This window comes from Oryctolagus cuniculus, chromosome 21 (assembly GCF_051225735.1).
Source record: "Oryctolagus cuniculus isolate XC-2025 breed Fujian yellow rabbit chromosome 21, ASM5122573v1, whole genome shotgun sequence".
NCBI lineage: Eukaryota > Metazoa > Chordata > Mammalia > Lagomorpha > Leporidae > Oryctolagus > Oryctolagus cuniculus.
This window is the reverse complement of record NC_142887.1, coordinates 35,364,998-35,380,820: the sequence shown is the minus strand read 5'-3', so window position 1 is coordinate 35,380,820 and position 15,823 is coordinate 35,364,998. Positions and strand designations below refer to the sequence as shown.

General features: G+C 47.8%; 1 protein-coding gene across 3 annotated transcripts in view; it reads right to left on the bottom strand.

Moving 5' to 3' along the window:
• Positions 1-322: 322 nt before the first annotated feature.
• HIRA (histone cell cycle regulator) overlaps positions 323-15,823 on the bottom strand; it is a 99,155-nt gene continuing 83,654 nt past the window's right edge. For all 3 annotated transcript variants that reach the window (XM_051837242.3, XM_051837244.3, XM_051837243.3), the window contains one exon: positions 323-1,101. In XM_051837242.3, coding sequence (XP_051693202.1) covers positions 985-1,101 — 117 coding nt within the window. In that variant the 3' untranslated portion in view covers positions 323-984. The remainder of the gene's footprint in view (positions 1,102-15,823) is intronic.

The following is a 15,823-nucleotide window of genomic DNA, read 5'->3' as shown; positions in this document are numbered from 1 at the left end:
CCCTCCGCTTGCGGCGCCGGCACCCCGGGTTCTAGTCACGGTCGGGGCGCCGGATGCTGTCTGGTTGCTCCTCTTCCAGTCCAGCTCTCTGCTGTGGCCCGGGAGTGCAGTGGAGGATGGCCCTGCACCCGCATGGGAGACCAAGAGAAGCCCCTGGCTCCTGGCTTTGGATCAGCGTGGTGTGCCAGCCGCAGCCATTGTGGGGTGAACCAATGGAAAAGGAAGACCTTTCTCTCTGTCTCTCTCTCTCACTGTACACTCTGCCTGTCAGGAAAAAAAAAAAAAAAAAAAAAAAGGAGGAAGAGGAGGGAGGCCAAGACAGTTTGGTATCCAATGCGTGTTCATTTATTTTACACTTACAAAAGAAATTGCCCACCCCTTTACCCCATCCCCCAAAAAACAGTCTCTTTTTACAAACATTTAAAAATTAAAACCAAATGAAGATAGACAAGTTAATTTCAGTACAATTATTTTTCAGTGTAGCTGTCATAATTAGAGTTTAAATTTCCTACAAGTGACCAATGTCCAAGTAACTTATAGGGAAATCCTGATTATTGACCAAAGGAAAATTCCGTATTACAAGTTAGCAAATTCTAGTACAAAAATAGTCCGTGTGTCGGAACAGCATTCCTTTGACCTCGGTCTCCGGTCAGTCTGCTGACTGCACAATACCTAACGACTCTGGACTCTCGCTCTCACAAATGGCTCATTTGTCATAGCTGAAGCAGCACAGCGCCCGCTGCGGCAGGGGCCGGCGTCCACCTCGGGGCCGCTAGAGACGGCAGGCCTGGGAGTGCCCCGCTGGCCCCAGTTCTGCACAGGGCTGCCTGCGGGGAGGGGCGCGCTGCCCCCCTTCCGAGGCCACATCAGGCCCAGGACACAGGGCACGTCTCCTGCCAGTGTCTCCTTGTCCCTGTGGCCCGGCCAGGCGAGAGGCGGCCCTGGGCGTCGCTGCTGGCTAGCGTGCGGCCCCGCCCTGCACGGCTACTTGTCCCTCAGGATGTCCAGCTGCTCCTGGCACTCAGTGAAGAGGCGCTGGAAGCGGAGGTTCTGCCCGATGACCGGCAGCAGCTCCTTCAGCAGCTCCCTCTTGCGCAGGCCCTGTGGACACAGGAGTGACAGCTGAGACAGGAGCCGAGATTGCAAGGGACTCCCTGGCCTCACAGAGCACCCCCCGCCCCCCGCCCGGGTCTGCCTACTGGAGGAAACCACAGCAAGAAGAGGGCCCCCTCTGCCCGCGGGCGGTTGGTGCATGTGCGGGAGGAATGGCAGGCGGTGCAGGGATAAGGGAGGTGAGGGCTGGAGCAGTGTCTGCTCCTCTGTCCGCTGGCACAGCTCCTCCACCCCTCCACTGACTGGACAATGGCTCAGCCTCCCAGGGCAAGATGGAGGTGGAGTCTCAAGGCGGCAGTCGGGGTGAGGGGACGGCCATTTGGTGTTTGGGAGGGGCTGCTCCCTCACGTGCATGCTCTCGGAGTCTCGGTGAAACCCTGGGGGGGGGGGGTAAGGAGGTACTTGGAGGGCAGTGAACAACTTTGGTTTTAGTGTCTGGGCTCTGGATCCTGGTGCCTTTCTAAAAATTGTTTGAGAAAGAAAAATATATAGAGAGAGTAAGCGAGCAAGCAAACACATCCATCCACTGGTTTGCTCCTCAAATGCCCACATCGGCTGGGGCTGGGCCCAGGCCAAAGTGGAGAGGCAGGAACTCAATCACTTGAGCCGTCACCAGGTGCCTCTTAGGGTCTCCATTAGCAGGAATCTGGACTTGGGAGCCAGGGCCGAGTTTCAGACTCTGACGTGGGCCATGGGCATCTTAACGGGTGCCTAGCCCACACCTTCTACACTCCTGGGCACACTGGCGGCAGGGTCTGCAGACCCCAGAGATGCACAGTTACCTCCAAGGGTGGAGCGAGGCGGGGCAGGGGAAGGAGTCAGACACCATTTACACCCGAAGAGAAGGCCTAAGGCTAAAAAAAAAAAAAAGAAAAGAAAAGGCGACAGCTGTGCTTGTTAACAGGGCAAGAAGAGAAGGAAGAAGAATGACATGAAGGTCCAGGAGTGGGCAACACGGTGGCCACAGGAGCCGGACAAGCAGGAGAAAGGGGCTGATGTATGAGCAGAGTGGAAGGGCAGCTAAGGGGGGAGATGGCCCAGGAGAGCTGCAGGCAGACAGCATGGCAGACGGGCCCACTACCACACAGCAGGCCCCGTAGGAGACAGAAAAGGAAATAAGTGAGGAAATAACGTGGTGCACTGCACACAATTAAAGACGACGTGAACCGCTTTAGATTGGAAGCTCCACAGAGTGCTGATCAAGGAGACACACAGAACTGACACATTAGAATGAAACAGAGTTCATCAAGGCTGTCGAAATATCCTGAAAATTTCTAAAGAACTAAAGTGTATCACCTACAAAGGAAGAGATGGAAAGATTCACAATAATTTAACATAATAGTGAAAAAAACCTCACAACCTAGAATGTTTCTAACCAGCCAGAGTTATTCATAGAGGACCGGACCTATGAAGAGCTGCCCTGAAGGCTTTAGAGGAAATACTCAAAGTAATGAGAGAAACCCAGACGCTAAAAGAAGTGCAGAAAGGAACGTGATCCACTTGCTACAGTTTATGTCGTCTTCAGTGCTGTGGCGTAGTAGGTTAAGTCTTTTTTTTTTTTTTTTTTTTTTTTTTTTTTTTTTTGACAGGCAGAGTGGACAGAGAGAGAGAGAGAGAGAGAGAGAAAGGTCTTCCTTTTTTCATTGGTTCACCCTCCAATGGCCGCTGCGGCTGGTGCGCCGTGCTGATCCAAAGCCAGGAGCCAGGTGCTTCTCCTGGTCTCCCATGCGGGTGCAGGGCCCAAGGTCTTGGGCCATCCTCCACTGCACTCCTGGGCCACAGCAGAGAGCTGGACAGGAAGAGGAGCGACTGGGACAGAATCCGGCGTGCTGACCAGGACTAGAACCCGGTGTGCCGGTGCCGCAGGCAGAGGATTAGCCTAGTGAGCTGCGGCACCGGCCAGGTTAAGTCTTAACAATTTTTTTTAAAGACTTTTTTATTTATTTGAAAGGCAGAATGACTGAGCAAGAGGGACAGAGAATGAGAGCAAGATCTCCCATCTGCTAGTTCACTACTAAAAAGGCCACAATGGGGACCGACATTGTGGTGTAGTGGGCTAAGCCTCCACCTGTGGTGCCAGCATCCCATATGGGCACCGGTTGGAGTCCCAGCTGCTCCTTTTCTGATCCAGCTCTCTGCTTGTGGCCTGGGAAAGCAGTAGAGGATGGCCCAAGTGCTTCAGCCCCTGCACCTGTGTGGGGACCTGGAGGAAGCTCCTGGCTCCTGGCTTTGGATCAACTCAGATCCAGCCAGTGCAGCCATTTGGGGAGTGAACCAGTGGATGGAAGACCTTTCTGTCTCTCCCTCTCAAATAATAAATAATCTTTTTTTTTTTTTAATGGCCACAATAGCCAGAGTTGGGCCAGGACAAAGCCAGGGCCCAGGAACTCCATCAGGGTCTCCCATGTGGGTGGCAGAAACCTAAGTACTTAGGCCATCATTTCGGCTTTCGCAGAGAGTTAGAAGTATGGAGTACTCGACCCAGCACTCCAATATGGAAATGCTGACACCCTAAGAGGCGGATTAGCCCACTACCCTACAATGCACGTCTCCATTTTCCTATCTTATATAAACTCAGAGGACAAAAAGATGTAAGAATTACCCCCAATCCATTTACAAGGGAAATATAACCTTGATTCTAAAACTAGAAAGGAGAGCATGAAAACGGAAGATTTTAGGTCCATTTCGCCTACAGGTCATGTTGCCCCTTCCCCTCCTCCCCACTGCACCCCATTTCTTCCCTTTGTGCTGAGACCCTTGGTGCAGGAGCTAGGCTCAGCCTGCCCCAGACTCCTTGCAAAGTCGCTTGCGAAACAGATCCTCCCTACTTCCCGCCAGCTGCAAGTCCCCTGCCTCCCACCGGAGGCAGCAGATTCCCTCTTCAGCCAGGTAAAAGCCCAGCCCAGCGTGCAGTCTCTTTGCAGCCTGTCTCTGTGGAAGTTGGCCTCCTCCTCCTTGTTCCGTCTCTCTTCTCTAGGGGTAATGAAAAGCCAGAACCCGAGCTATTCCAAACCTAACATCACCCATGAAAGCAGCTGTACAAATCCTAAGTTATTAACAATCAGTTCTAACAGTGGCTTGAAAAGACAGTAACTATGACCAAGTTTCCCTATGAAAGCAGGACACCTTAATGTTAGAGAACTTACACACATTTTTGACAGAGTCTACTGCTACACTGGAGTGGTTAGTAAGAACAATAAGAAACAGGAAAAAAGGCATGTAACTGGAAAATAAGAAATAAAACAATTAGGCAAGCTGACTTAATTGCTTGTTTCATATAAAAACACAAAACTATTAACAAAATCAATGAAAAGAGTAGAAATGTGTAGAAATACAGGTAGTACCTAATATATGCCAATAAGCATTAACACACAGCAGCAATAATCAGAAAACAGAATGAACGGGGCAGACACTATGGTGCAGTGGGTTAAGCTGCCATCTGCAGTGCCAGCATCCTATATGGGTGCCAGTAGGTGTCCCGGCTGCTCTATTTCCCATACAGCTCCCTGCTAATGCACCTGGGAAAGCAGTGGGAGATGGCCCGAGTCCTTGGGCCCCTGCACCCATGTGGGAGACCCAGAAGCTCCTGGCTCCTGGCTTCAGCCTATTCTAGCCCCAGCCATGGCGGTCATTTGGGGAATGAAACAGTGGATGGAAGACCTCTCTCTTTTTTTCTCTCTCTGTAACTCTTGCCTTTAAAATAAAATAAAATAAAATAAAATCTTAAAAAAAAAAAAGCAGAATGAATAATAGAACATTTAGAATAGCCACAATTATAAAATAGCTAACAATAAATCCAAGAAAAGATGTGCATGGTTTCTGTGCTAAAATTACAAACTTCACTGAAAGATTTTTGAAGAAAATCTAAACAAATGGAGAGAAAATACAGGTATAGTAACAATGCCAATTCTTTTTAACTGAACCCACCAATTTCAATGTGTCTCCAGCTAAACACCTATTAGAGCTTTCTACAGAATTTGACAAGCTAACTTTAACATCTGCATGGAGGGCTGGAAAGTCAAGCTCTGTGAGTTTATGGTGCAGCGAGAGTTGAAGGTAAATTTTATTTTATTTAATTTATTTAATTTATTTATTTTTGACAGGCAGAGTGGACAGTGAGAGAGAGAAAGGTCTTCCTTTGCCGTTGGTTCACCCTCCGATGGCCGCCGCGGCCAGCGTGCTGCGGCCAGCACACCACACTGATCCGATGGCAGGAGCCAGGAGCCAGGTGCTTTTCCTGGTCTCCCATGGGGTGCAGGGCCCAAGCACTTGGGCCATCCTCCACTGCACTCCCGGGCCACAGCAGAGAGCTGGCCTGGAAGAGGGGCAACCGGGACAGAATCCGGCGCCCCGACCGGGACTAGAACCCGGTGTGCCGGCACCGCTAGGCGGAGGATTAGCCTAGTGAGCCGCGGAAGGTAAATTTTAGAAACAGACCCTTATTGTGAGAGAGGAGAGAGGATATTAACATCAAAGAGTAAAGAATACCGAAGCTGCTAAAGAATCTGAATACCAATATGCCAAAAAAATTAAGCAAAAGAAAATATAATTTCTGATGTGTAGCATGTGTAGAGACAAAGTATCAGAAAAGCCAGGAGAGAGGATACTGAAATACACCATCAGAAGGTTCTTCGCAGACAATTAAAGTGGTATCCCATCACCTGAAGGAGACTGTGGTGAATTAAAGGCATATGTTATGTACTACATGCCCTAAAACAATCACCAAAACAAAACTCACAGCGGTGCTGGCATCCCATACGGGCACTAGTTCTAGTCCCAGCTGTTTCTCTTCCAATCCAGCTCTCTGCTATGGCCTGGGAAAGCAGAAGATGGCCCGAGTCCTTGGGCCCCAGCACCCATGTGGGAGACCCAGAAGCAGCTCCTGGCTCCTGGTTTTGGAATGGCCCAGCTCTGGCTGTTGGGCCATTTGGGGAGTGACCCAGTGGATGGAAGACCTCTCTTTTTATCTCTCCCTCTCACTATCTATAACTCTACCTCTCAAATAATAAAATCTTTAAAAACAAAAAAACAAACAAAAACACACACATACAATCCTCAAACAAACTAACAAACTAAGACTTAAGTAGATATGGAACATTCCCTAAGATAGGCCACAGGTTAGGCCTTAAGATAAGTCTTAATACATCTACAAAGTTTTATGTTGGAATGGGCCTTGTGCTGTTAGTGGTTACGTTGCTGCTTGGGAAGGCTACATGTTACACTGGAGTGACTCGGGAGAGTCTTGGCTCCTCCACTTCCGATCCAGGTTCCTGAAATGCTCACCCTGTAAGGCATCAGAGGATGACTCAAGTACTTGGGTCCCTGCCATCTATGTGAGAGATCCGGATTGAATTCTGAGCTTCCAGCTTCAGCCTGGCCCAGCCTCAAATACTGTAGGTATTTGGGCCTGAACCATGGATAGAAGATTCAAATAAATACATCAGTAAATCTTTTTTTAAAAAAGAGGAGGGGGATAACTTTATAAACAATGCCACAAAAATAAAAAGGATTCTACCTAAGGGAATACTATGAACAACCACAAGCTAATAAATTAGATGAATTACTAGAAACATATGAACTAATAGGACTAAAATATAACTAACTAAATAATTAAATACTAAATTATATAACTAAATACTAAAAAAACCCAAAATGCAACTAAAACAGGACTAAAATAAAATATTTGAACAGGAGCCAGTCTTGTGGCATAGCAGGTCATGCTGATGCCTGCAAATGCCAGCATCCCATTTTGGAACCCTGGTACAAGGAATCCCACACGGACATGGGTTTGAGTTCCAGCTGCTCCACTTCTGGTCCAGCTTCCTGCTAATATGCCTAGGAAAGCAGTGGAAGATGGCCCAAAGACTTGGGCCCTTGCCACCCACATGGGAGACTCAGATGGAGTTCCTGTCTCCTAGCTTTGATCTGGCCCAGCCCCAGTGGCTATGGCCATTTGGGGAGTGAACCAGCAGATGGGAGTTCTCCCCACTGCAACCCCACCCAATAACTCTGCCTTTCAAATAAATAAATCTTAAAAAAAAAAAAAAAAAAAAGCCTAAGATGTAGGTGAATTCTATCAAACATTTGAAAAAGAATTAACACCAATCCTCAACATACACTTCCAAATACTGAATAGAAACACTTCGAAATTCATTCTGTGAAACAAATCGAAGTCAAATGATGAAATTAAAAAATTTCAGATAAATATCCCTTGAGAACAATGCTATAAAAACTCTCAACGAAATACAATCAGAATTCCACGGCACATTTGAAGAGTTATACATCTGACCAAGTGGTATTTACTCCTGGAATGCAAAGATGGTTCAACACATGAAAATTAGCTAATGTAATAAACATTAACAGAATGAAGGAGAAAAACCTCACATGATCCTAAGTGATGTGGGAAAAGCATTTCACAAATTTCCATGCTACTTCATGGTGAAAAGACTCCACAAACTAGGAATAAAATGAATTACTTCAACATAATAAATGCCATATCTGAAAAGCCAAGAGCTAACATCGTTCTCAGTGCTGAGGGTATGAACACTTTTCCTCTGCGCTGGGACAACAGAAGATGTTTCCTTTCACCATTTCTATTTAACAAAGCAATTACGGTCCTATGCAGAGCAACGAAGCAAGAAATAAAATCAGGAAAAACAAAAATGATGTCTTGAAAACTCTGAAGAGTTCAAAAGATACTGTTAGCCCTGATATATAAATTCAGCAGGGGCCAGCACTGTGACATAGCAGGTAAAGCCGCCGCCTGCAGTGCCAGCATCTCATATGGGCACTGGTTCAAATCCTGGCTGCTCTACTTCTGATCCAGCTCTCTGCTATGGCCTGGCACCCACATGGAAGGCCCAGAAGCAGCTCCTGGCTCCTGGCTTTGGATCAGTGCAGCTCCAGGCATTGCAGCCAATTGAGGAGTGAACCAGTGGTTAGAAGACCTCTCTCTCTACCTCTCCTTTTCTCTCTGTGCAACTTCTTCAAATAAATGTCTTTAAAAAAATAAATTCAGCAAACTTGCATGATATAAAATCAAAATTCAGTTGCATTTGTATATACTGACAAGGAATAATGTGAAAAGGAAACGAAGAGAAAAAACCCTGTCAATTATATATGACTAGGCAGGTGCCGCGGCTCACTAGGCTAATCCTCCACCTGCAGCGCCGGTACACTGGGTTCTAGTCCCGGTTGGGGCGCCAGGTACTAGTCCCGATTGCTCCTCTTCCAGTCCAACTCTCTGCTATAGCCTGGGAGGGCAGCAGAGGATGGCCCAAGTGCTTGGGTCCCTACATCTGCATGGGAGACCAGGAGGAAGTACCCGGCTCCTGGCTTCGGATCGGCACAGCGCCGGTTGTGGCAGCCATTAGGGGAGTGAATCAACGGAAGGAAGACCTTTCTCTCTCTCTCTCTCACTGTCTATAACTCTCTCTCTGTCTCTCTCTCTGTCTAACTCTGCCTGGCAAAAAAAAAAAAAAAAAAAATTATATATGACTTAAGTTAAGATGCCTACATCCCATATTGGAGCACCTGTGTTTGAATCCTGGCTCTGCTCCCCCTAGTCTCAGCTGCTGCTTCTTCCATTTCTTTAAAAAAGATTTTTTTAAAAAAGATTTTTTTAATTTTATTTGAAAGTCAGAGTTACACAAGGAGAGGAGAGGCAGAGAGAGAGAGAGGTCTTCCATTCACTGGTTCACTCCCCATTTGGCCACAATGGCTGGAGCTGCACTGATCTGAAGCCAGGAGCCAGGAGCTGCTTCCAGGTATCCCATGTGGGTGCAGGGGCTCAAGGACTTGGGCCATCTTCTACTGCTTTCCCAGGCCATAGCAGAGAGCTGGATTGGAAGTGCAGCAGCCGGGACTCGAACCGGTGCCCATATGTGATGCCGGCACTGCAGGCAGCAGCTTTACCTGCTATGCCACAGCGCCGGCTATTCATTCATTCATTCATTCACTTGAAAGTCAGAGTTACACAGAGAGAGCAGGAGAGGCAGAGAGGTCGTCCATCCGCTGGTTCACTCCCTAGTTGGCTGCAACGTCCGGAGCTGCGCCAATCTGAAGCCAGGAGCCAGGAGCTTCTTCTAGGTCTCTCACTTGGGTGCAGGGGCCCAAGGACTTGGGCCATCTTCTGCTTTCCCAGGCCATAGCAGAGAGCTAGATTGGAAGTGGAGCAGCCAGGACTTGAACCAGTGCCCACAGGGTATGCTGGCAATGTAGGCAGCAGCTTTACCTGCTATGCCACAGCACTGGCCCCAAGATTTATTTAATCGAATGGCAAAGTTACTTGTTACAGAGAGGGGGAGAGATAAAGTATATCTTCTGCCCATTGGTTCACTCCCCAAATAGCTGGTCCAGGCCAAAGCCAGGACCTCAGGACTCCTTTTGGGTCTCTCATGTAGGTGGCAGGGGACCAAGCACTGAGGCCATTTCCCTGCTAATGACCTGGAAAAGCAGCAGAAGATGGCCCAAGTGTTTGGGCCCCTGAACCCCATGGGAGACCTGGAAGAAGCTCAAAACTCCTGATTTTGGCCTGGCCCAGCCCTGGACATTGTGGTTATTCGGGGAATGAACCAGTGCATGAAGATCCCTCCTACCACCCCCGTTAACACTGACTTTCCTTTTTCTTTCTTTTTTCTTTTTTTTTTTTTTTTTATAGGCAGAGTGGACAGTGAGAGAGAAAGACAGAGAAAGGTCTTCCTTTGCCATTGGTTCACCCTCCAATGGCTGCCACGGCCGGCGCGCTGCGGCCGGCACACCGCACTGAACCGAAGGCAGGAGCCAGGTACTTATCCTGGACTTATCTTGGTCTCCCATGGGGTGCAGGGCCCAAGTACTTGGGCCATCCTCCACTGCACTCCCTGGCCACAGCAGAGAGCTGGCCTGGAAGAGGGGCAGCCGGGACAGAATCTGGTGCCCCGACTGGGACTAGAACCCGGTGTGCCAGCGCCGCAAGGCGGAGGATTAGCCTAGTGAGCCGCGGCGCCGGCCAACACTGACTTTCAAACATATATATCTTTAAAAAAATAAAAACAGTTTTGGAGGGAGGTGTTTGGCATAGCAGTTATGATATCACTTGGAGTGCCTATACCCCATACTGGAGTGCCTGAGTTCCAGTCCCGGCTCTGTCCATCATCCCAGCTTCCCACTAATATATACTCTGGGGAGCAGTAGGTGATGGCTCAAATACCTGGGTTCCCATGTGGGAGACCCAGACAGAGTTCCAGACTCCTGGCGTTGGCCTAGCCCAGTACCAGCTGCTGTGGGCATTTAGGGGGAGTAAATGGATGAGAGTAAGTGGATGGATGATCTCTGCTTCTGTCTCTATGCCTTTCAAATAAATACAAAATTTTTTTAAAAAGGTAAGTTCTGGTGCAAAAATTTTTTGAAATCCATGTGAAGGTTTTTGATAATATGCATCTCTCATCACCTTTTTGAAGATTTCACTTCCCAAATGGCTACAATGGCCAAGGCTGGGCCAGGCCAAAGTCAGGAGCCAAGGGCTTCATCCAGGTCTCCCACGTGGGTGGCAGGAGCCTATGCGTTTGGGCCATCCTCCACTGCTTTCCTAGGTGCATTAGCAGGTGGATTGCAAGTGGAGCAACTGGGACTTGAACCAGCTCTCACATAGGATGCCAGAGTTGCAGGCCTAACCCACAGTGCCACAGCGCCAGCCCCTCGAACGACTTCAACAAACGATTTTTAAATACCATGTCCAGCAAATGACTAAAAAACAAAAAGAAGGCACAGAAGGAGATAAGACAATGCAAGTGACAACCACCCCCAGCATATGAAGGTAACAGGAACAGACAGGATTTGCTGAGGCTCCCAATATCAGAACTATCCAACATCAACCTCTGAAAACAAAATAACTGGCTAGAAGTGATGGCACAGCCCCTTGCTGACAACAGGTGTCTATGGGGCACCCACTGCCACCACTACCACCACGGCTGGGTGCGGTCCCTGTGGTGGTGAGGAGGATCACAAGCTCATCAGCACAAGCACATAGATAAAACACAGTGTTTTATGACATAAATCTATAATCAAGTTTAGCATTTTGATGCTTGGCATCTAAACTCTCTTGTGCTCTCACTATGCCAGCAGCAAAGAATCTGTGAAGTTTAGGCCTGCAACCTGTAGAGATGCAGAAAATTCTTCAAGTTATCTAAAAATATATCACTGCTATGGACACTGAGTTTCCAGGTGTGGCTTCAAGACCCACTGGAGAATTCAGGAACACGCTGACTACTGCCATACCATGTAGACTTGTTAAAGATAGCTCAGCTAGAACTCACATTTATGAATGAGCAGAGAACACCCTCCAGAAACTTCAACTTGGCAGTTTAATTTTAAATTTAATTTTATGTCAGTGAGAAATAAATATGTAATCCAAACTGTTGTGTTCATAAAATTTGAAGAATTGATTTCCCTTAACTATGGTGAAATTCTAAATGAATCTGGCATATTATTCTAGAAATATATAAGAAGCAAAAGTTCAAAAGCATCTGTTCATTGTAAGACCAAAGTGTTCATAGTATAAGGAAGATGTTTGAATTCAAATACTTTGATTTTCAAGGTAGTATTTTTAAAATGATTGTCACATTTGTTTTCTTTTTGAACCTGGCAAACTTCTGTATTCAAAATATTCCTTGAGAGAAAAATAATCAATTTCACTAACTTTTTGTGTACACTTTGAAATACAGGCTTCTTTGTTGCATATTTCTCTCTCTTTATAAAGAGATTTCTCTTACAGTCATACTCTAGTTTAAATAGATTGTGGATTAAGTACAGTAAAACATTCCTTAGAAACTTGCATGGATTTTCCTTTTATCTCTCTCTTAATTGGCCTACAGAAAAAGTAATAATATAGCTGGGTCTGGTGTTTCTAATATGTTAGAATCTGAATCAAGCCCTGGATCTAAACACTGTTTCCTTAGCTATACACTGTTAAAGTGTGATTGGTAAAAGCAGTCTTGGGAGACGGTGCTATGGCACAGCGGGTTGACACCGTGGCCTGGAGCGCCAGCATCCCATATGGGCGCCGGTTCGAGACCTAGCTGCTCCACTTCCAATCCAGCTCTCTGCTATGGCTTGGGGAAGCAGTGGAAGATGGCCCAAGTCCTCAGGCCCCTGCACCCACATGGGAGACCCAGAGGAAGCTCCTGGCTCCTGGCTTCGGATCGATGCAGCTCCAGCTGTTGCGGCCAATTGGGAAGTGAACCATTGGATGGAAGACCTCTCTCTCTGCCTCTCCTCTCTTTGTGTAACTCTGAGTTTCAAGTAAATAAAATTATATATATATATATATATATATATATATATATATATATATATATATATAAAACCCAGTCTTGATAGGGGCCAATGCTGTGGCATAGCTGGCTAAGCCATATGTATGGGTGCCAGTTTGACTCCTGGCTGCTCTACTTCCAATGCAGTTCTCTGCTATGGCTTGGGAAAGCAGTGGAAGATGGCCCAAGAGCTTGGGCCCCTGCACCCACATGGGAGACCCACATGAAACTTCTGGTTCCTGGCTTCAGACCTGCCCAGCTCTGGTAGCTGCAGCCATTTGGGAAGTGAATCAGTGGATGGAAGACCTCTCTTTCTGTCTCTCCCTCTGTCTGTAATTCTGCCTCTCAAATAAATAAATAAATCTGTAAAACAAACAAACAAAAACGAAAGTAGTCTTAATAGCTGAGAGAAGTTTACAGTGTTTGGGGCAAGATCGGACTGACTGTAAGTTAGGGGAATAAAATGTTTAATATATTCTAAAACAAATAAATAAGCTTGCTCTGCTCAAATAGATAAAAGACTGAACTAGAAATCCGGCAGAGAATTACAAGTACAAAAAATGATACAGTAGATTTTCAAAAGAGCACATTTCACCTCTCAGAAGATGAAGAAATGGAAGAGCAGAGATAAAGAGAACTAAGGGAAATCACTGCTCCCTTCTCCTAGGTCTAGACCCTAGGGCACTGTCAATCTCTGCAACACCAAGATGGGATCCCAAGAATCCTCAGGAAGCAAAGAAAAATCAGACGTTTAACAACACTGGATGCTAAGTCTATGGAAGAGAACCGTTAAAGATCGAAGGGGAGCTGATTTTGAACCTAGGATACCATCACCCAAATTAAGAGATGCTGCAACAAATCAAAAAATGGAGCAAACAATGTAGGAGACCACCGGCTATATCAAAGCCTTGTTATTGACAGAGAAAGGGAGAGGTAGAGAGAAACGTCTTCCATCTGCTGGTTCACTCCCCTAATGGCTGCATCAGCAGGAGCTGAGCCTATCCAAAGTCAGGAACCAGGAACTTCTCCTGGGTCTCCCACACACTTGGGCCATCCTCCACTGCTTTCTCAGGCCATAGCAGAGAGCTGGATCAGAAGAGGAGCAGCCACAAGTTGAACCAGCGCCCATGTGGAGAGCTAGCACCACAGGTGGAGGCTTAGCCTCCTATGCCACAGCGCTGGCCCGTGGCTGTTGTTCTCCCACCTTAGGGCCTTAGCATTTGCTGTTCCCTCATTCTAGATGCTGTTCCCCCAGATACATGGATACTTCAAAAAAAGTTTGTGGAGAATGGAACTGAAAGATAAGTGTATTTTTGTGCAAAAGAATCTGAAATCCATGCATATGATGGTTCTTAGAAAATTCATAAAAATGTGAATTATGAAAAACTATACCTAGATTCAAATTTTTTGTATACCAAAGAAACTTATTTTTTAAAGATTTATTTATTTATTTGAAAAGCAGAGTAAGAGGTGGGGGGTAATGAAAGAGAGAGATCTTCCATCTACTGGTTCACTCCCCAAATGGCTGCCACAACTGAGGCTGGGCTGGTAGAAGCCAGGAGTTTCTTCCAGGTCTCCCATGTGGGTGCAAGACCCCAAGGACTTAGGCCATCCTCTGCAGCTTTCCCAAGCACATTAGCAGGGAGGATCAGAAGTAGAGCAGCCAGGACTTGAACCGGCATCCATATGGGATGCTGGCACTGTAGGCTATGGCTTAACCTGCTGCGCCACAGCGCCAGCCCCAAAACTTTTTTTTTTTTTTTTTTTTTGACAGGCAGAGTGGACAGTGAGAGAGAGAGACAGAGAGAAAGGTCTTCCTTTGCCGTTGGTTCACCCTCCAATGGCCGCCGCGGCCAGCGCGCTGCGGCCGGCGCACTGCGCTGATCCGATGGCAGGAGCCAGGAGCCAGGTGCTTTTCCTGGTCTCCCATGGGGTGCAGGGCCCAAGCACCTGGGCCATCCTCCACTGCACTCCCTGGCCACAGCAGAGAGCTGGCCTGGAAGAGGGGCAACCGGGACAGAATCCGGCGCCCCAACCGGGACTAGAACCTGGTGTGCCGGCGCCACTAGGCGGAGGATTAGCCTAGTGAGCCGCGGCGCCGGCCTGCAAAACTTATTTTTAAATTACATTTCTCAATAAGCTTTTTCAAGTAGCCTCATATATGCATAGCTTCGTGCCTTACCTTTCTGTGTCTCTGCTCAGTCAGTCAGGCCTTTACTTTTTAAAAAAAATTACTTGCAGGGCAGAGAGACAGACACACAGACTTTCCATCTGCTGGATCACTCCCTAAATGCCCACAATGCCTGACGTGGGAGCTGGGAACTCAAACCAGGTCTCCCACATGAATGGCAAAGACCCAAGTACCTGAGGCATCATCAGCCCTGCATCCCAGAAGGTGGAATCAGGAGCAAGAACAAGGAATCAGACCCATGTTCTCCCAGGTGGGACGTGGGCATCTCACCCATTAGGCCACACATTTTCCTTCAGGCCTTTCTAAATAGATCACTCAGTGAGAAACTGCATCCCACTTGTGCTCCACATCCATAGGCCCCAACAACACCCTTGGTCTCACACTATGTACACTTGCTCATTTGTTTAGAAGTCCGTCTCTCTCCACAAGAATGCAGACCCAGGAAAGCGGGGTCTCAGTCTGCGTTGTTCACTGCCGCTCTGTGCACTGAAACGCGCACGGCCAGAGCAGCTTCTCCATCAGGATCGCTGAGTGACTGCAGGAGGTTGTGAACTAACTACTGGATCCTGCCTCTGCCCTCTCGCCAGCCCGTTCCTTTCCCCACTCAGCCAGCAACACCAGCATCCATCTCTGCCAGCAAACACCATTTGGAGGTGGCCATGCAGTCATTATGCTCTTACCTTCCACATCCAATCACCTTCCAAGTCTTGCTGGTCCTGCCTCCAAAACACACCTGGAATCTGTCTCTTTGTCCCTCTGCACGGTCACCACATAGATGCAAGCCACCACTCTACTCCTGGGACTGTTGCAAAACATGGGCCCTGGCTGGGTTTCTATTTCAATTCCTGTCCCTGCTGCTCCAGCTCCTGCAAAACTCCAGCTTGACACGAGGTCGCTACGGACTCCTGCTCATCCACCCACCTGGTGCACATCACCCTCCCCTCTTTGCTCCTACGTGCCAGGCCAGTGTGCCTCCTACGTGCCTCCCATGTGGCAGACCCTCTCTGCATTCACTATCACCTCCAGCCGAAGGGCTCTGCAGGCTGACCTGTCATCCCTGGGTTTCATCTGAGACGTCCTCTTGGAGCTCCTCCCTGGACACTCTCCATCTTACTACGTTGCTGACTTCCTTGTTGGCATTAACTCAAGCCTCAAAGTCTTGCTGTCAGCTTCACTGCCGGCTGCTCACGCCTTCCTCCCTTCCAGTCTGTGAGCACCCCACAGGTAG